Source organism: Rissa tridactyla, chromosome 27 (assembly GCF_028500815.1).
Source record: "Rissa tridactyla isolate bRisTri1 chromosome 27, bRisTri1.patW.cur.20221130, whole genome shotgun sequence".
Taxonomy (NCBI): Eukaryota; Metazoa; Chordata; class Aves; order Charadriiformes; family Laridae; genus Rissa; species Rissa tridactyla.
Genome location: NC_071492.1, coordinates 900,951 through 920,321, shown reverse-complemented (window position 1 = coordinate 920,321; position 19,371 = coordinate 900,951). Strand labels below are relative to the sequence as shown.

At 61.4% G+C, this 19,371-nt stretch overlaps 4 protein-coding genes across 9 annotated transcripts; 3 read left to right on the top strand and 1 right to left on the bottom strand.

Annotated features, from left to right (window-relative positions):
• Window positions 1-1,025: 1,025 nt before the first annotated feature.
• Window positions 1,026-4,388, bottom strand: LOC128901695 (C-type lectin domain family 2 member B-like). Its single transcript, XM_054183838.1, has 6 exons — window positions 4,128-4,388; window positions 3,582-3,677; window positions 3,298-3,482; window positions 2,903-3,003; window positions 2,596-2,724; window positions 1,026-2,021 (listed from the first exon to the last, which is right to left on the bottom strand). Exons 1-5 carry the CDS (start codon window positions 4,258-4,260, stop codon window positions 2,601-2,603), a joined length of 639 nt encoding a protein of 212 aa, XP_054039813.1. The 5' UTR covers window positions 4,261-4,388; the 3' UTR covers window positions 1,026-2,021; window positions 2,596-2,600.
• A 160-nt stretch (window positions 4,389-4,548) lies between these two features.
• LOC128901682 (C-type lectin domain family 2 member D-like) lies at window positions 4,549-9,007 on the top strand. Of its 6 annotated transcripts, XM_054183817.1 has the most exons (7): window positions 5,622-5,713; window positions 6,540-6,744; window positions 6,854-7,257; window positions 7,609-7,704; window positions 7,804-7,988; window positions 8,285-8,385; window positions 8,564-9,007. In XM_054183817.1, the coding sequence occupies exons 3-7, from the start codon at window positions 6,966-6,968 to the stop codon at window positions 8,676-8,678; spliced, it is 789 nt and encodes a 262-aa protein (XP_054039792.1). In that variant the 5' UTR covers window positions 5,622-5,713; window positions 6,540-6,744; window positions 6,854-6,965; the 3' UTR covers window positions 8,679-9,007. The 6 variants fall into 6 exon arrangements, with proteins under 6 accessions (XP_054039795.1, XP_054039792.1, XP_054039794.1 ...); XM_054183820.1 differs by lacking the exons at window positions 5,622-5,713; window positions 6,540-6,744 and adding an exon at window positions 4,549-4,687; XM_054183819.1 differs by lacking the exon at window positions 6,540-6,744.
• Window positions 9,008-9,160: 153 nt separating this feature from the next.
• Window positions 9,161-10,981, top strand: LOC128901689 (uncharacterized). The gene is made up of 4 exons (XM_054183832.1): window positions 9,161-10,265; window positions 10,309-10,357; window positions 10,401-10,547; window positions 10,591-10,981. Exons 1-4 carry the CDS (start codon window positions 10,127-10,129, stop codon window positions 10,979-10,981), a joined length of 726 nt encoding a protein of 241 aa, XP_054039807.1. The 5' UTR covers window positions 9,161-10,126.
• LOC128901664 (class I histocompatibility antigen, F10 alpha chain-like) lies at window positions 10,925-16,124 on the top strand. The gene is made up of 8 exons (XM_054183782.1): window positions 10,925-11,469; window positions 12,760-13,023; window positions 13,777-14,052; window positions 14,130-14,402; window positions 14,485-14,583; window positions 14,729-14,761; window positions 15,059-15,091; window positions 15,248-16,124. Exons 1-8 carry the CDS (start codon window positions 11,121-11,123, stop codon window positions 15,259-15,261), a joined length of 1,341 nt encoding a protein of 446 aa, XP_054039757.1. The 5' UTR covers window positions 10,925-11,120; the 3' UTR covers window positions 15,262-16,124.
• Window positions 16,125-19,371: the final 3,247 nt, after the last annotated feature.

The window sequence follows — 19,371 nt, the reverse complement described above, 5'->3', positions numbered from 1 at the left end:
GCCCTGTGGGGCAGGTCCTGTCCCCGAGGGGGTGAAACCTGCCCGGGACTGAGCTCTGATGCTGCGGCTCCTCCTGTCCCCTGCAGACATGGTGACTCTGGACCCAAACACGGCTCATTCTCAACTTCACCTGTCAGAGGATTTGAGAACTGTGAATCGGGATATTAAAGAAGACGACCTGCCCGACATCCCGGAGAGATTTAGTGATCGGTGCTGCGTGCTGGGCCGGGAGGGGTTCCGGGAGGGGAGGCACTGCTGGGAGGTGGAGGGGGAGGTGGGAGGTGATTCCCAGTGGGGTGTTGGGGTGGCCAGGGAGTCTGTGGAGAGGAAGGGGAGCACGGTCATGAGCCCTGAAAGAGGGATCTGGGCAGTGCAGCACCATTTAGGGCGTTTCATGTCTCTCACCTCTCCCCGCACCTTCCTCCCCCAGTCCCCGCTCCCCAGCAGGATCTGGGTCTGTCTGGACTGCGCCCGGGGGCTGGTGACTTTCCTCCATGCCGACACCGGGGTCGAGATCTTCACGTTCCCACCAGCCTCGTTCAAAGGGGAGACCCTGCGCCCCTGGTTTTGGGTAGGAACAGAGAAAACCCAGCTGTGCCTGAGGGGCAGCGCCCCCCAGACCCTCATCCCCCCTTCCCTCCCCTCCCCACCCGCCGGCAGCCCCTGCCCTTCTCCGGAGACTCCCCGCTCTCCTCTCCTGGATCCTGCAGGAGATGTCCCTCCCTCTGCCCCAGCCCAGGGAGCAGAGGGGGAGTGAGGGGCAGGGGACGGGGGCTGCTGTGGGGTCCCCCCCTGGTGCTGGGAGGCTGCGAGCAGGGGGGTGTCCTCCTTTCAGCTTTGATGGAGGGAATTTTCTTTCGAGTATCAGCTGCCTTTTGGATTTAGTGTGAGAACGACGTTCTAGATGTAGCTGAGAAATATTTCCATCAGTTGAGGGCTTTTTTGGCTTCCCGTCGCAGCCGAGCGGGAGCACGGCCAGGAGAAGGCGCCCAAAGGGATATTCCGCCCCACAGACGTCCTGCTCGGGATAGAAACGGGGGCTGCCGGGGGACTGGGACTCGCCATCGCTGCTGGGGACGGGACGGGCAACCAGTGCTCAGGTGGGGAGGGCAACTTGTGTTGTATCGCTTTATTTTGTATATTATTTTACAATAAATAATGAACCTTTTCCTCTACTTTTACTCTTCTATTAAGCTGTCTTTATCCCACCCCACAAGGTTTTTCTGCTCCTTTTCTCCCTCTTCTCCCCCCCCACTGGAGGAGAGGGGGGCAGTGAGGGAGCTGCTGCCTGCTCCTAGTTGCTGGCTGGGGTTAAACCACGCCAGGGGCCCAGGATCCCCTTGGAACCCCTTGGAAACCCTTGGACCCTCTTGGAATCCCTTTGATGCCCTTGGACTTCCTTATAACTCCTTGGACGCCTTCAGAACCCTTTGGAACCCCTTGGATCCCCTTAGAACCAGCTGCACCCCCTTGTATCCACTTCAAATACCTTGGAACCCCTTGGACCCCCTTGAACCACTTGAAACCCCTTGGAATCCCTTGGGACTCCTTGGATCCCCCTGAAGCCACTGGGAACCCCTGAGAGACCGCGCATCCCGTTGTATCCCCCTCACTCCCCTTCCACCCCCTTAAACACTCTTGGAACTACTTGCATCCCCTTTGATCCCCTTGGATCCCCCTGATACCCCTTGGATCCCCTTGGAACACTTTGGATGACCTTCAATCACCTTGGAAACCCTTTGGAACCCTCAGCTAACCTTGGTACCACTTGGAATTCCTTGGACACCCTTGGAAACTTTTGAAACCCCTAGGATTCCCTTAGAGCCCACTGGATCCCCTTGGAAGCTCTTGAACATCCACTCCATTGGTTCTTCTCCCAGTTCTAAATGCTGAGCACGACGTCACATGGTACAGAACGTCCCTTTGGTCGGTTGGGGTCAGCTGTCCCGCCTGTGTCCCCCCAGCCTGCTCGCTGGCAGGGCGGTGTGAGGAGCAGAAAAGGCCTTGACTCGCTGCCAGCCCTGCTCAGCAGGAACGAAAACAGCCCTGTGTTACCAACACCGGGTCCAGCACAAACCCAAACCAGCCCCCTACCAGCCACCGTGAAGAAAATTAACCCTACCCCAGCCAAAACCAGCCCAGATTGTTCAGCCTGGAGAAGGGCAGGCTCCAGGGAGTCCTTAGAGCCCCTCCCAGGATCTAAAGGGGCTCCAGGAAAGCTGGGAAGGGCCTTTTAACGAGGGCATGTAGCAACAGGACAAGGGGTAATGGCTTTCAACAGAAAGAGGGGAGATTTAGGTAAAAAATAAGGAAGAACTTTGTTCTGAGGCTGGTGAGACAGTGGATCACGTTGCCCACAGAAGCTGTGGCTGCCCCATCCCTGGAGGGGCTCAAGGCCAGGCTGGACGGGGCTTGGAGCAACCTGGGCTGGTGGGAGGTGTCCCTGCCCAGGGCAGGGGGGTGGAACTAGATGAACTTGAAGGCCCCTTCCCACCCAAACCATTCCGTGATTCGATGAAGCCAACCCCCACTCCCAACCCTTGCCACCTAAACCCAACATAGTCCCCAGCACAGGGAAGGGCCTTTCTCCAGCACCTCTGTCATGTGGTTCCCATCAGATCTTGGGGCTTGCTGCAGAGATAGGGCCGGGCCTGGGAGCAGCTGGCACTCATGAGATCATGGTCATTCAAGAACAGACAAGGTTCATGGCCCTTCACTGGGATCCTGCAACAAGCAGCACAGGCACTGCTGGCACCATGGGGTTCATGGTTGTCCCCTCAAGCACCAGGAGGGGACAAGGGCTGCCTGCGAGGGACAGCCCCAGCAGACACGTCCCACCAGGACCCTGCCCATCCCACCGCAGGATGGTCTCCCCACGGCCCCGGCTCCCAATGGGACTCACCTCTGGTTGAAGCTGCCGCCATCCACCCACTGCAGGCGCTCGCCTTGTCTCCGCAGCCCAAGCCAGTAATCCATGTTGCCCTTGAGGCGCAAGAGGAACTCCTGGGCATGACACAGAGAAGCCAACAGTCAGGAGATGCTGCCAGCCCCACGCCAGTCCCTCTCCCAGACCCACACTGGTCCCTGCCAGCCTCGCGTGGCTACCACCGGCCCTGGGATGGCAGCAGCTCCCACCCCACGCCTGCTCCAACAAGCTCCAGAGCTGCTGCAGGAGCTCACCAGCCCGGCCAGCGCTCTCGCTCCTGCTCTGACACAGCTCGGCTCCATCCCCGGGCTCTGCACCCAACCCAGGAACACCCCCAAACCCCCACGCAGCCACAACAGCCCCTCACTCACCATCTCCCCCTCCCTCCGGGGCATGGCCAGCGAGGCCCCATGCGAGGAGCACTGCTCCTGGCTCCACTCCCAGCTCCCCTCGTCCCTCGACAGGTAGTAGCACACATTGCGGTACCCGACCCAGTCATCAGGACAGGCCAGCATCGGAGCCACAGGCACAGCTGGATCCCCTCCACATCTTCCCACTGGAGAGGGAAGGGCAGAAGGGCAGAGGATTGGGCTCCGCAGGGACCAGGGGACACAGCTCCGCGGGGCAGGGAAGGAGGCAGCCGCTCCTCCCTTACCTGAGAGTGCAGCAACAGCCATGATCAGAGCCAGCACCAGAGCCACCAGCACAACCACCACACCAGCCCACACTGGATGGAGCGTGGGGCACCTGCCTGGAGGGAGAAAGAGCCACTCGGGGTGAGGACGGTGCTGTCCCCCTCCCAGCCCCACCGCCCCCAGCACAACCTGCCCAGGGAACACAGGAGGGACCCCCCAGACCCCTCTACCCCACACACACTCAGCTGCAGCTTCTCAATCCCCTCCCCGGGCACAGCAACTGCCATCGGGCCATTCCCAGCTGGCAGCAAGGGACAGTCACACAGGGCAGGGACAAGGCTGTCACCCCACACACACTGGGGGACAGCCCCCAGCAGGAGAGCTGCCAGGCAGAGAGAGACGGGGGGGCTGATACAGCCCCCCAGGGAGGACCCAGCAGAACACAAGACCCTTTCCCAGACAGCTGGAAGAAGCCCCACACGTGCCAGCCCCACTCCTCCTGGGGTGACACTGCCACGGGGACACTGTCCCCTCCCAACAGGCCACAGGGGGGGCCCCGCACTCACCCACGACTCTCCCATCCGTCCTTTCACGGGTATCGCCCGGCGCGGCGGGGTGGTGGGATGCTCCTCCCTCAGGGGGACTCAAGAACTTCTCCACGTCCTCATCCTTGCAGCAGAATCCGTTCCTCTCCCCCATGGCAGACTGAGAAGTGAACGAATCAGTTCGCTCGTGACGGGCGGGGAGGGGAGGCCGGAAGCATCCGCGGCCAGCCCGGCCCCACCGCACCGAGAGGGGCGATGACTAACGGGGACGGGCGACGACTAACGGGCACAGACACTAAGCAGCAGTCCCGCCGCGCTCCCGCCTTTTATACCCTCCGCACAGCCCGCGCACCGCTCCGGCCAATCAGCGCGCAAGGGCGAGGAGTGGCGGCACAGGCAGCCAATAGGAGCGCCGCCTTGAGCTCACCTCAGGAGCTGCCACTCGCCTCACGTTCCGCCCGGCAGCAGCCGCGCCGTTTTGGGTGAAAATTCCATCGTTTGAGGGAACTTTTCGTGCTTTTCTCCCAGATCACGTAGACCTGCTTTTGAAGTGTGCTGACGGCGCTGGAGCATCAGACGAGGTGGGCGCAGAAAGTTCAGGGCAGGTCCCTGGCCCCGTGCAGGGCAGAGGGGTCGCAGGGCCGGGGGGTGAAGTGGCCCTCGAGGGGCTCCCAGGAGAGTTAGTCTGAGTCACGCTGAGGCTTTTTTTTTATTTTCTGCTGTTTCGTGGTGTTATTTATTAAAATATGATGAATTCTACGAAAACTGTATTTCATATATATTATATATATTTTTTTATATATATACTTCTCATATATATTGTGTATATGTATATTTCATATATATTTATTTTATGTTCTATGAAAACTATATTTTACCAGCATCATGGTTAAAATTTCAGTTGCGAAACTATTATCAACACAACGAAAGCAAATCAGATTGCTTTTTGGGTCCAGGAAGGCTGGACCTTTCCAGAAGGAAACCTTAAAGGCCCAGGAGCAGGCTGTCCCCGAGTGTCACAAGTCTAAAGGGCGGGGAAAACGGCCAGTCTGGATGAATAAGGAACTTCTCATGGAATTTAGGAATAAAATGAGGGTTTACCACCTTTGGAAGAAGGGACAGGCTCTGGGTCCAGCTGGGAGTCGCCTTGTGTGATCGACACGTACCTCGGACCCGCGCCGAGGAGGGATGGCGGAAACACGAGAGAGGTCGGGGTTAATATCTCCGTGCTGAGAACGTCCCCGTTCCCATGGGCGGCTCGGAAACCGCCCAGCGCCGCCTGGGCCGGGGCGGACCGTGAGGCGAGGGGCAGCTCCTGAGGGGAGCGCTTCGATTGGCTGCCCCTGCCGCCACTCCTCGTCCTTGCGTGCTGATTGGTCGGAGCGGTGGGCGGGCCGTGCCAGGGGTATAAATGCCGTCCCTCAGTCGGTTCGCGGCGGAGAGTCTGAGCGGCGGCGGGGCCGCAGGGAGAAGGGCAGCCGGAGCCGGCGGCACCCCCCCCCCCCCCCCCCCCCCCCCCCCCCCCCCCCCCGCCTACGGAAGGGCAGAGCAGCTCGGGTGCTGGAGGACGGACGGACGGACTGGGAACACACTCCCTACCATAAAAGGTAGAAACAGGTGCTCCGCAAATAACCCGCTGCGGGACACGGTAATTATACTCCTGGCACGGCCCTGCCCAGCGCTCCGGCCAACCAGTCGTCCCTCAATCAGTGGGGGCCGAGCGGCGGTGGTGGGTGTCGGAGCGCGGAGCCCCTGGGTGCCGTCCGCTCGGTGCCGGGCTGCGGGGGAGGGAGCCCGGTCGAGGAGCCGCTCCCCCCGCAGGGCCCCGCTGCTGCCCGACGCTCCGCCGGCTGAGCTGGGGCTCCCCCGCTGGCTCCGTCGGCGGGGCTCCTCGGGGCCGCGCTGGGTTCCTGGGAGGGCCTGGTGCCGCCGGGGCTTTGGGCTCCAGGCCCGCCCTGCGCAGTCGCCGTCTCTGTGGGCGTTGGAATTTCCTTTCCCCGTGTGGTTTCGAGGAGGAGCTGCTTCGCCTTTCCTGGCAGGGAGCCGGCTTGTTGTTGTAACCCAACGGAAATAATGGGTTTCACAAGCTCTTAAAGGCGCTGGGCTGCACACAGTGGCGGGGCCGGAGCTGCTTTGCCGAAGCGTGCAGACCCGTGGCCTTGGGCCACCTGAGCCTGCTTTGCAAACTCTCTGTTCCAGCCCGTGGTGTTTGAACGTGGGTGGGGGCTGCAGTGGATTTTTGATGCTGTCTTGACCCCGCCTTGGCCACACACGCAAGGCTCTGTCAGATAAATGTGTGTGTGTGGAGGAAATATAAGCTACAAGGATGTGTGTTTTCCTCCCCAATCTGCCTCGCTCTGTCCCTTGCCCTGACTTGAATTTTTCTCTGAAGCACCCACAAGGGGCTTTGCTGAGGCCCCTTTCATCCCACAGTCCCCAGGATCACGGAGTTTCCATCCCCAAAGGCTGAAGGTGTCGCCCCTGCCCCAGCCTGGGGTGCTGGGGCTGCGGGTGGTGGTGTCCAGCTGCTGTGGTGAGCGGAGGAGGGCTCAGCAGAGGTGTTGGGGGGACCCGATTCCCCCCTGATGCCCCTCTGAAAATCCCATACCTGTGCCCCCACTGGGGATGTACCCAGCTGGTGAGTGCTTTGTGCCCTGTCTGGGAAGGGTGCGTGCAGGGTGGTGGGGAGGGTGCTGGGAGCCAAGGGCTGGTCCCTGGGCTCACTGAGGCTGCATGTGTCTCCCCAGACGCCGGCGCTGTGCTGGGGACAGGCTGCAGTGTCCCGTGGGGAGCAGGGACAGGACTCTGCTGATCTCTTAAATCAAACAATTAAACACCCTGACGTGCCACCCTGTCATCATGTTCTCTGGAATCTCCCAATATGATGATAACAGCTGTGGTGGAAGAACTGAATCCAGGCCTGGCTTGAAACAGGTTTTGCCAGCAGTTGTGATGCCTTGGGTGCAAGATACTGCTTGTTCTAAGCAAGGAGCTTTCACATCCCAGTTTCCCTGGGGCCCGGGGGAGAAAAATGGGTGCTCCTGTAAGGATGGGAACAAGGAGAAGCCCCTGAGTCCCCAGGACGCAGGAGTGTCCCCCCACCCAGAGGTGCCTGGCGATACCCACAAAATGACCTACGGAGGAGTTCTGGGTGAGTGAGGGGCCACCTGTCACTCACCTGTTGTCAATGTCCCTGTGGCAGCGTCACCCCACAAATACTGGGCTGGCAAGTGTGATGCTTCTTCCAGCTGTCTGGAAAGGGTATCTGCAGGTTGACAACCTTGTCCCTGCCCTGTGTGACTGTCCCTTGCTGCCAGCTGGGAATGGCCCGATGGCAGTTGCTGTGCCCGGGGAGGGGATTGAGAAGCTGCAGCTGAGTGTGTGTGGGGTAGAGGGGTCTGGGGGGTCCCTCCTGTGCTCCCTGGGCAGGTTGTGCTGGGGGCGGTGGGGCTGGGAGGGGGACAGCACTGTCCTCACCCCGAGTGGCTTTCTTCTCTTCCAGGTGAGCTGTACATGCTCCATCCAGTGTGGGTCGTGGTGCTGGCTGTGCTGGTGGCTCTGGTGCTGGCTCAGGCCGTGGCTGTTGCTGCACTCTCAGGTAAGGGAGGAGCGGCTGCCTCCTTCCCTGCCCCGCAGAGCTGTGTCCCCTGGTCCCTGTGGAGCCCAATCCTCTGCCCTTCTGCCCTTCCCTCTTCAGCAGGAAGACATGGAGGGGATCCAGCTGTGCCTGTGGCTCTGGTGCTGGGCTGTCCTGATGACTGGGTCGGGTACCGCAATGTCTGCTACTCCTTCTCGAGGGCTGAGGGCAGCTGGAATTGGAGCCAGGAGCAGTGCTCCTCGCATGGGGCCTCGCTGGCCATGCCCCGGACGGAGGGGGAGATGGTGAGTGAGGGGCTGTTGTGGCTGCGTGGGGGTTTGGGGGTGTTCCTGGGTTGGGTGCAGAGCCCGGGCTTGGAGCCGAGCTGTGTCAGAGCAGGAGCGAGAGCGCTGGCCGGGCTGGTGAGCTCCTGCAGCAGCTCTGGAGCTTGTTGGAGCGGGCGTGGGGTGGGAGCTGCTGCCATCCCAGGGCCAGTGGTAGCCACGCGAGGCTGGCAGGGACCAGTGTGGGTCTGGGAGAGGGACTGGCGTGGGGCTGGCAGCATCTCCTGACTGTTGGCTTCTCTCTGTGTCGTGCCCAGGAGTTCCTCTGGCGCTTGAAGGGCAACATGGATTACTGGCTTGGGCTGCGGAGACAAGGCGAGCGCCTGCAGTGGGTGGATGGCGGCAGCTTCAACCAGAGGTGAGTCCTATTGGGAGCCGGGGCCATGGGGAGGCCGTCCTGCGGTGGGATGGGCAGGGTCCTGGTGGGACGTGTCTGCTGGGGTTGTCCCTCGCAGGCGGCCCTTGTCCCCTCCTGGTGCTTGAGGGGACAACTGCGACCCCCGCGGTGCCAGCGGTGCCTGTGCTGCTTGTTGCAGGTTTGTGGTGCATGGCCAAGGAGAGTGTGCGTATTTGTACGACGGGGTTGTCGCGAGTGCAGGCTGCTCCCAGTCACGGCCGTACATCTGCAGCAAGCCCCAAGCGCTGATGTGACAGGGGTGCTCTCCTGGACCTCATGCTGACAAGGAAAGAAGGACTGGTTGGAGATGTCAGTTGTGGGTAGCCCTGGCTGCAGTGACCATGAGATGGTGGAGTTCAGGGTCCTGTGTGGAAGAACCAGAGTGAAAAGTAGGATTACAACCCCGAACTTGTTGTTTCTAAGCTCACAACTCTCTTTATCTCTGCTCTTCCTCTCCTTGGAGTGAGAGGTGGGGGAGAGCATCTGCTGTCTTGTCATTGGCCAACCTGGCCCAAGCTGGGCCTAATGAGAGGTGGGATGTGATGGATTCTACTACTAATTACACTTTTGTTTTCACCTGGGAGATGTTTATTTTGCCCTTTAAGGCTTATGCCAAAGAGCCAGGGCATGGAAACCTTTCAGGCTCTTTAGAAAAGGAATCTTACTTTCAAAAGATGGTGATTTTGTCGCCGGTTCCCCTGAATATGTGGCAGGGGTGGTTTTGTGTTAAACGTTGGCGCAGGAGTGGGTATTGTGTGACATGTGCTGCTGCTGCTCATGTCCCATGGGCCAACTCACAGCTGGCACAGGCACAAACCCCTCCCCAAGCCACCCCGCCATGGGCACAGGCCATGCCTCTGCCCCCACCTGTATTGGCCCCAGCTGCTCCAGCCTTGACCATGAGCACTTGCTTTCACCCAGAGAGGCATCCAGTACACCTGGAATCGACTGCCCCGGGGGTGGAAACAGCCCCACCATTGCCATGGGCTGCTCCAGGCTGCCCTGGAACAGGGTGAGGCTCTGGAACACCTGCAGTGCATTGATGACATCACTGTACGGGGTGATGCAGAGGAAGTTTTTGAGAAAGGGAATAAAATAGTCTGAATCCTTCTGAGAGCCGGTTTTGCCATAAACCAAAGTAAGATCAAGGGCCCTGCACAGGAGATCCAGTCTTTAGGAGTCAAAGGGCAAGATGGACACCGTCAGATCCCAAGGGATGTGACCAAGGAAACAGCAGCTGTCTCCACCCACGAGCAAAAAGGAAATGCGAGCTTTCCTGGGCGGTGTGGGGTTTTTGGAGGACGCATGTTCCAAACTGCAGCCAACGATGGGTCTTTGTCTGAGCTGTGGACAGACTGTTCCCCAAGTCCGAGGAGAAAGAGGAGAATCCCCCTCCTTGCGCCTGCAGGCCAGCAGCTCAGCTACCAGGGCCCCGCTCAACGCAAGGGGGACCGTGGGCGCACCCCGCCTGCCACCTGGTCGGGGTCTGTCTGCGTGACCATGGCGGGGACATGGGGAAGTGGGACAGTGCCCCTACCTCGGCCCTGGAGGCCCACGTAGAAGAATTGTAGGGAAAAGCAGCAGCTCAAAAGGGACCATCCAGGAAGATTGCTGCTCCGGTTGTTGGCCAGCCATTCCCCAGGCGCTGGAGCTGGGCTGAGGACACATGTCCTCCTCATCCTGAGCCACTGGAGGTACGTCCATGTGGGGTCGTCTCCTCCTCCCCATCCTGAGCCACTGGAGGTATGTCCACGTGGGGTCGTCTCCCCCTCCTCATCCTGGGCCACTGGAGGTACGTCCACGTGGGGTCGTCTCCTCCTCCTCATCCTGGGCCACTGGAGGTACGTCCATGTGGGGTCGTCTCCTCATCCTGGGCCACTGGAGGTACGTCCATGTGGGGTCGTCTCCCCCTCCTCATCCTGGGCCACTGGAGGTACGTCCATGTGGGGTCGTCTCCTCATCCTGGGCCACTGGAGGTACGTCCATGTGGGGTCGTCTCCTCCTCCCCATCCTGAGCCACTGGAGGTATGTCCACGTGGGGTCGTCTCCTCCTCCTCATCCTGGGCCACTGGAGGTACGTCCACGTGGGGTCGTCTCCTCCTCCTCATCCTGGGCCACTGGAGGTACGTCCATGTGGGGTCGTCTCCTCATCCTGGGCCACTGGAGGTACGTCCATGTGGGGTCGTCTCCCCCTCCTCATCCTGGGCCACTGGAGGTACGTCCACGTGGGGTCGTCTCCCCCTCCTCATCCTGGGCCACTGGAGGTATGTCCACGTGGGGTCGTCTCCTCCTCCTCATCCTGAGCCACTGGAGGTACGTCCATGTGGGGTCGTCTCCTCCTCCTCATCCTGGGCCACTGGAGGTACGTCCACGTGGGGTCGTCTCCTCCTCCTCATCCTGGGCCACTGGAGGTATGTCCACATGGGGTCGTCTCCTCCTCCTCATCCTGGGCCACTGGAGGTATGTCCATGTGGGGTCGAACCTCATGCCCAGCACCATGGAAAGACCGTGCCAGATGGCAGTGGGATGGTACCTGGGACTCATCCTTGCAACATAGGCTGGGCAAGGGAGACACGGGCTGCTCTGAGGGTGAAAAGGCTTCTGGTTTGCAATGACAGGAGTCAGGGAACGAATGCTCCGATCGGGACTAGGGGTCCCGTCCCCGGCCGGGCAGAGGAAAGGGACAAAGGGATTCGATGGCCTGGGACATCAGTCCCCTGGAAATAGAAGGCCCTGGTGGACACTGGTGCACACTGACCCCTGATGGCATCGGGGTACAAGGGGACAGGACACATCTGGATTTCTGGAGTGACGGGGGGATCCCAGTTGGCGTGTTGGGAGCCGAGGGGAACCGAGAGGGAGAAGCGGCCGGTCCAGAGGCTCCGTGTGTCCCTGGCCTTGACTTGAAAGTCGGGCGCTTCATGGAAGTGAAGATCCTTCCAGGATCCGAGGAGGGACACCAGGAGCGGGAGTGTCTGGCACGGGGGACCCGTGCAGTGGAATGTGCGACCCCGGGAAGGAGGGACAGCGGGAGCAGGATGGCCGGTACGGGGGACACCGGGAAGGAGGGAGGCGGGGTGACCCCGGCCTGGGGGGACACGGGTGGAACGCTGCGGGTGGAGGGTCCTGCGGGGGTGTCCCGGGATTCCCCGCCCCGCGCTGCCTCCGGCGCTTTCGCTTTCGATTCCGCTTCCAAGCTGCGGAGCCGGGATCTGCCCGGCGACCGGTGACGTCCGCGGCGGTTCGGGCTGCCATTGGCGGGCGCTGGGTGGTGGAGCCGATGGCGGGCGCGGGGCCGGAGCGGAGCAGCGCGATGGGGCCCGGCCGGGCGCTGGGGCTGGGCCTGCGACTGCTGCTGGGGCTCTTCGGCGGGGCGGCGGGGGGCGAGTACGGACTCGGGATCCCCCTGGACCCCCCTTTCCCTGGCCCCGGGACCCCCTTGAGCCCCCTTCCCCGGGACCCCACTGGACACCCGTTTTCTGGGCACCGCGAACCTCCCCCCTTACCGGCCCTCTGTCCTTGGGCACCAGGACTCCCCTGGACACCTCTTCCCTGGGCACCGAGAACCGGCCGAGCTCAGGGAACCCCCCCGGACCACCCTTTCCCGGGCACTGGTGCCCGGGATCCCCCTCTGTCGATCCCCCTCCAAGCCTGCGCACCGAGATCCCTCTGGATCCCCATTCCCCGGGCACCGAGACCCCTCTTTCCTTCATCCCCCTCCACCCCTGAGCACGGGGACCCTCCTGTACGCTCTTTTCTTGGCAACCGGGACCCCATCCCCCCGCAACTTTCACCTCCCCTCCATCCTTGGCTGCACGGACTCCCCCTGGACCTCTCTCCATACCTTGGCCACCGGGACCCCACCTGGACCCCATTCTTTGGGTACTGGGACACCCCCCACACACCCCGTTCTTCATCACCCTCCATCCTTGGCTACCGGGACGCCCTTGGACTCCCTCTCGTGGGTGGGCAGCAGTTCCCCATTCCCTGGGCACTGGGACCCCCCCCCACCTTGATACCCTTCATCCTGGGCATTCCCTACATCCACCTTCCTGGTCTCCCACACTCCAGACGCCCTTGTCCTTGATGCTGGGATGCCCTGGGCTCCCCTTACTGGGAACCGGGACCCCCTCCTGGACACACGGGCTTCCCCACACCCCCCACCAGTCCCATCCCCCCTGACACTGCCCCTCACACCGCAATCTGCTCCCCTGGGACGCCCCCCCCCAGGCTCACTGCCCACCCCTGGACCCACACACCCTGGGCATCCTCACCCCTGTCTCCCCCCCAGCCCCGTTGGCCCCCACCTCTCACCACCCCCCCGTGTCCCCGCAGGGCCCCACTCCCTGCGTTACTTCTACACTGCGATGTCGGAGCCCAGCCCGGGGGTGCCCCAGTTCGTGATTGTGGGGTACGTGGACGGGAACCTCATCTCGCGCTACGACAGCGAGACGGGGAGAGCAGTGCCCGGGGCGGACTGGATGGCGGCCAACCTGGACCAGGCGTACTGGGACAGGGAGACCCAGATCGGGCAATGGAATGAGCAGGTTGACCATGTGAATCTGGAGATACTGGGGGTCCGCTACAACCAGAGCGGGGGTGAGTGTGGGCTGGGCTGGGGCTCGGTGGGGCTGGGAGAGTCCCCCCCTCCTGTCTTCCCCCCCGGCCCCGATCCTGCCCTGCCCCACGGTGCCGCCCCGGCTGGTGCCGGCCCTTCCCTGCCCGATGTCATTGTCACAGGGCTCCTCCCAGCCACTCTGTCCCCCAGCCCGAGGGGGTGGCGGCTGCCCTGTCCCTGCCCCACAGTGCTTGGGAGCCCCTGTCCCAGAGGCTGGCAGGGGGGGCGCTTCTGGCCACCCCACCCCTAAGTGCCCAAAGCCCCCATCCCAGAACTGGGAGGCTCCTGGCCACCACGTCCCAGCCCCTCACTGTCCCCACAGCAGATGAGACCCCCAGAAGCAGAGGGGCTCCCCCCCTGTCAGTGTCCCAGCCCCTTGCCCTCCCCACGGTGCTCAGGGCCCCCAACCCACAGCCAGAGGGGCTCCCCCAGCCCCATCCCGTCTCCTTGTGCCCCCCACGGCCTTCAAGACCCATCCCAGCCCCTCGCTGTCCCAGGGTGCCGTGGGGCTGGGTGCCAGCCCAGCCACGCCGTGGGTGCCGGGGGTCTGCGTCACGGCTCTGGGTGACACCCCGAGTGCTGTGGGCCCCGGGCAGGACGGGGGGCAGCCCTGGTGCCGGTGCCCGATGGGCTCACCCAGGGCTGGGGTGGGGGGTGCTGCCGGGGGGTCTGTGCCCCACTGAGGGCCCCGGGCTGCAGCAGCCCCTCAGCCCCGGCTCCTGGTCGCGTTCCAGGGGCTCACACGCGGCAGCGCATGCTTGGCTGTGACCTCCTGGAGGACGGTAGCACCAGGGGGTATTATCGGAACGCCTACGACGGGAGGGACTTCATCGCCTTTGACATGGACACGATGACGTTCACCGCGGCGGACGCGGCGGCACAAATCACCAAGAGGAAGTGGGAGGAGGACGGGACTGTCGCTGAGCGAAGGAAGCAGTACCTGGAGATTACCTGCATCGACTGGCTGAATAAATACGTGAGCTACGGGCGGGCCGTGCTGGAGAGGAAAGGTGAGGGCGAGACGGGGAGGCTGGGGAGCGGCCAGCGTGGGTGCGTGTGCCGTCCCTCACCGCCACCCCCTCCCCAGAGCCCCCCGCGGTCCGAGTGTCGGGGAAGGAGGCCCACGGGATCCTGACCTTGCGCTGCCGCGCTCACGGCTTCTACCCGCGGCCCATCACCGTCAGCTGGCTGAAGGACGGCGAGGTGAGGGACCAGGAGACGGAGTGGGGCAACGTCGCGCCCAACAGCGACGGCACCTACTACACCTGGGCCTCCATCGAGGCCCGCCCGGGGGAGCAGGACAAGTACCGGTGCCGCGTGGAGCACGCCAGCCTGCCCGAGCCCGGCCTCTACGCGTGGGGTGAGCCCGGTGGCCTTGGGCACGTGGAGGGGTGGGCCGGGGTGGTTGCCCTTCCCCTGCTCACGGCGCTGCTCTCCCCCAGAGACGGAGTCCAACCTGTGGGCCATCGTGCTGGGGGTGGCCGTTGCCGTCCTGGCCGTCGCTGCCATCTGTGGATTCGTCGTATGGAAGCAGAAGTCGGGTAAAGCATCGGGGCCGGTGAGGCAGAGGGGTGCGGGAGGAAGGCAGGGCCAGGGGGGTCTGTGGGCACGAGCCCCTGTGCTCTGGGGAGCCCCCGAGGCTGTTGGGGAAGCGCGGTGGATGCTGATGCCTCTCTCTCTCTGCAGGGAAGAAGAAGGCGGGCTACGGCATGGCGTCAAGTGAGTAGCGGGGGCCGGTCCGGCTCCAGCCGCTGCCCAGTGCCGGGGGGGTCTCGTGGCTCCGGTTTCTGGCCACTGCCGGCATTTCCCGACCCCCATCCTCCCTGTGCCGCCCCTCGTTGCAGCCCCGTAGCGGGGACGTACGGAAGAGGTCGTGTGTCCCCCCCGGTGCTCGCGGCACCATCCTCCTCTCCCGGTGGCTGCAGCGCGGCCGTGGCTCCCGGCCGGCTCCTGGCACATGCCCCGTGCCCGTAGCGAGCCCGGGGCTGGCAGCTCACGGCTGTTTCTCTCTCGCAGGCACCGACAGGGGGTCTGGCAGCACGGGCACAGGTACGGCGTGGGGACGGACGGGGCGGCCCCAGCTCTCCGTGCTCCCCCCACAGCAACCCCCGGCTGCGGGAGGGGGGCACCGAGACGCCCAGAGCGGAGGGTTGGGGAGAGGGAGGTGGCCCTGGGTGACACTGTCTGTTCCTCCTGTCCCTGCAGGGGTCACCGCCTGAGCGCTGTACGAGGGGCCGGCGCGTGGCTGGATGCGGCCCCTGCCCTGGCCGCGGCTGGAGGCAGAGAGGAGCTGGGGGAGGCCGGGGGCTGCCTGCAGAGAGAGCTTGTCCCGCCGCCCCCGCCCAGCCCCGCTGTGGTGCCGGGTCTTCTTCCCACTTCCTATTTGCCGATTCTTTCAAATTCTGTATGATGCAGTTATCAGCGATGTTTTTGTTTTGAGGTTGTAACTGATTTTTTTTCTACCTGTGTACGATTCCTGGCGCGCTCAATAAACACTGGTCCCTGCCCTCCCTCGGGCTGTGCCTCCTCTCCCGGTGCCGCTCTCCCAGCCTCGGCTCAAGGGTGGCCTGGGTTGAGCGACACGGGGCTAATTTCTCTTCTAATGCTGGGGAAAACTGCACTTTTAGAAGATTCTAGTGTCTGAATTCGTGAAAATATTTACTTTATAGGCCGCTAGGCTCTGTGGGCTTCAAGGTCTCGGTGTTTCCGAGCTTTGCCAGGTGCGAGGATGAGGAGGAGCCCAACCCGGGCACTTGACCCAGGCTGGCCAACAGGGTTGTTTCATACCGTGAACGTCATGTTCGATATAAATTAGGAAGTTTGCTGTGCAGTTCCCTCTCTTTCCCTCGCTGGCGGTGGTGCAGAGAACTCGTCGTCCTGGTGCCGGATCCCTGACCCTTCCCTTCCTCCCAAAGCCTCCCAGCGTCCCCCCTTCGCTGTCCCCTGCTGTGAGCGCACGCCTTCCTGCTGGTAGAATCGCCTGATTCTTGTATCTCTGATATTAATATCGGGATTAATACTGGTTCTTTAGTATTATCGCGAATTATTTGGTCATCTTCTATTGAATCTGCTTATATTTCAACCCTCGGGTTTCCTCGTTTTTTCCCGGTTCCCCTTTCCGGGTGGGGAAGGGTCATGGGGTGATAGAACAGTTGTCTAAACGACGATGAATTATTATGGGTTTTCTCAAACCCTAACAGAGGGCTGGGCTGGTTTTGCCTGGGACTGGGTTGATTTTCTCGCTCGCAGCCCAGCACGATGCGGTGTTCGGGATTCCTGACCGCGACGCCGTTGGTGACGCAGCGCTGGGGCTGAAGAGCGTTGGCAGCGCTCAAGGTCTTCTCCGTTTCTCACTCGCCCCCTGGTGACCAGATGGGGGTTGTGCGAGCGGTTGAGCGGGGACACAAGCAGACAGGCGACCTAAACTAGCGGGAGTAGCACGGAATCATAGAATCGCCTGGTTTGGAAGGAAAATTCGAGATCAGCGAGTCCAACCATCCACCTAACGCTGCCAAAACCACCGCTAAACCATGTCCCTCAGCACCGCGTCTGCCCGGCTTTTAAATACCTCCAGGGATGGCGATTCCACCACTGCCCTGGGCAGCCTGTTCCAACGCTTGACAACTCTTTCATGTCCTGCTCAACGACAACAAGGGAAAAGAGGGGGTTGAAGGGGACTGGGCACCTTTTCTTCGAGACATGGCTGGGCATCCTTGTCCCTGTGGTGGCCGTGGTGAGCTCTGAGGCCACGTAGACGGGAGCTGAGAAGAAGCTCTCCCGATACGAGGCTACATAAAGAGGCGCTGAGAAGAAGCCCTCCTGCCCCGAGGCCACGCAGATGGGCACTGAGACAAAGGTTTGCTGGTTTGAGGTCACGCAGACGGTCACTGCGACTGAACCAGGAGCTCGACTCTGAACTGAAATACCTGCTCTTGTGGTCAAGGAGACACAGTGGAAGTGGAGGTCGACTCTGTCAATAAGAGAAGCAGCAGCTGCTCCTGCGAGGGGGCAGAGGCAGGAACGACCTGGTCCCTATCCCTGACCAGGCCGTGTGATATGGGGAACGGTTTCATCCATCAGGCAGCTGGAGGCATTTGCTCCCGTGCTGGGATGGAGGGACTAACAGACTGGAACTAGAAGGTTGGGAAGCTGGGATCCATTGCTGGGGGCTGTGGAGTTGATGGATCACAACAGCACTTTTTGGCACCCCATGTGGGGCTCGAAGGGTTGAGAGAACGATGGAGCCGAGCAGAACGTGTTAAAAATGAATTTGTTTTACGTTATTTATTATACGAGTTAAATAGTTGCTGGTCACAAGGTTGCTTCGTTTGTTCTCATGGCCGCGTTTTGTAAATTCTTACGTGCTCTTTGTACTCCCCGCGATGCTGTTTATCACCCTCCGGAAGAGGGATCGGGATTATCATTTTGCTTCCTTGTGTAATAGCAACTAATGGTACGATAGTGTCGCTGCTCAGGGGGTTACGATGGGATGTTTACGTGGCATTGCTGTCCTGCCCGTGCCTCGGGCTCCATCTCTTGGCATTTATGACCGATGGCACCCGATCCATGGTGGAAGCTGGGGGCGATACTTTTGCCTCCCTTTCTCCTTCGGGCAGTACAACAGCTCTTGAGAACTTTGAATATCCCTGGGATGTTCCAGGCAGCGTGTTCCTGTTGCTGTGTCTCCTGAACATGTTTCGGGTCTTGTTTAGGGTTCAACGGCTATTTAAGAAGAGCAGCCAGAGGTGTGCCGTGAGGCTGGATAGTCACGGCTGGCACGGCACGTGGGAGAGTATGGGCCAGTAGCTGGAGAACTTCCCCCCTCCAATGGTTTGGGACTTCACCCCTGAGCGACTACAGGACCCTGATAAAGCCATAGAATATTAGGAAGGAAAATGCTGCGGCTGTTCCCGAGAGGCCCAACGAACCACACGGGGCTGAGCCCTGGCCAGGATCTACCAAACGCCGCTTGACATTGTGCAGCACCCCCATGAGAGAGAGAGGGAAGCCAGACCAACAGGCACTGCAGCCACTCCGACCCCAGCAGCAGGCACTGCGGCTACTGCAATGTGGCTTCATTAAGGGCAAGTCACGCCTGACCGATTTGGTGGCCTTCTACAATCGGGCTACAGCGTTGCTGGTTAAGGGAAGAGCAACGGACATCATCTACCTGGACTCGTGCAAAGCGTTTGACACTGTCCCCCACAACATCCTTGTCACTAAATTGGAGAGACGCGGATTTGACGGATGGGCCACTCAGGGGAGAAGAAATTGGCTTGTGTGGTCAACGAAGAGTTGTGGTCAACGGCTCAATGTCCAAGCGGAGACCAGCGATGAGTGGTGTTCCTCGGGGGTCGGTACCGGGACCGATGCTGTTTAAGACCTTTGTTGGCGACGTGGACAGTTTGATTGAGTGCACCTTCGGCACTCTGGAGCACCAACAGCAGAAGGACACGGAGCTGTTGGAGCAGGGCCAGAGGAGGCCACAAAGATGATCCAAGAGCTGGAGCCCCTCTGCTGTGAGGACAGACTGGGAGAGTTGGGGGTGTTCAGCCTGGAGGAGAAGGCTCCGGGGAGACCTTTGAGCCTCTTCCAGTCCCTAAAGGGGCTCCAGGAAAGCTGGGGAGGGACTCTGGAGCAGGGAGGGGAGTCATGGGACGAGGGGGAAGGGTTTTACGCTGAAAGAGGGGAGATTGAGATGAGATCTGAGGAAGAAATTCTTTGCTGTGAGGGCGGTGAGGGACTGGCCCAGGTTGCCCAGAGCAGCTGTGGCTGCCCCATCCCTGGAGGGGTTCAAGGCCAGGTTGGACGGGGCTTGGAGCAACCTGGGCTGGTGGGAGGTGTCCCTGCCCAGGGCAGGGGGTGGCACTGGGTGGCCTTTAAGGTCCCTTCCCACCCAAACCATTCTGTGATTCTATCTCACCTTGAATGTTCCAATGATGGGGCATCCACAACTTCTCTGGGCAACCTCACCACCCTCCTCGTAAAACATTTCTAATGTCCAGTCCAGATCTCCCCTCTTCCAGTTTCAAACCACGGCCCGTGTCCTGTCACCACAGGCCTTGGTAAAACGTCTCTCTCCACCTCTCTTCCTTCGAGGGAAGCTGCAGAAGTCAAAGCCACCCAGCTGGGCCTAGAGAAATGGGGCCAGTGCCCGGTCTCCGTACTGACTTGTTGAGGGTGGCCAGGGCCCTGTGGGGGTGGCTACCGCGATGGTCACAGAGGTAACTCCCTCTGGGCTGGACCTTCCTGCCTGGGTAGAGCCCCTGGGTGTAAAGGTCCACCATGTAGATGCTGTCCAAGATCCACGTCCCTGGAGACCACCAGCG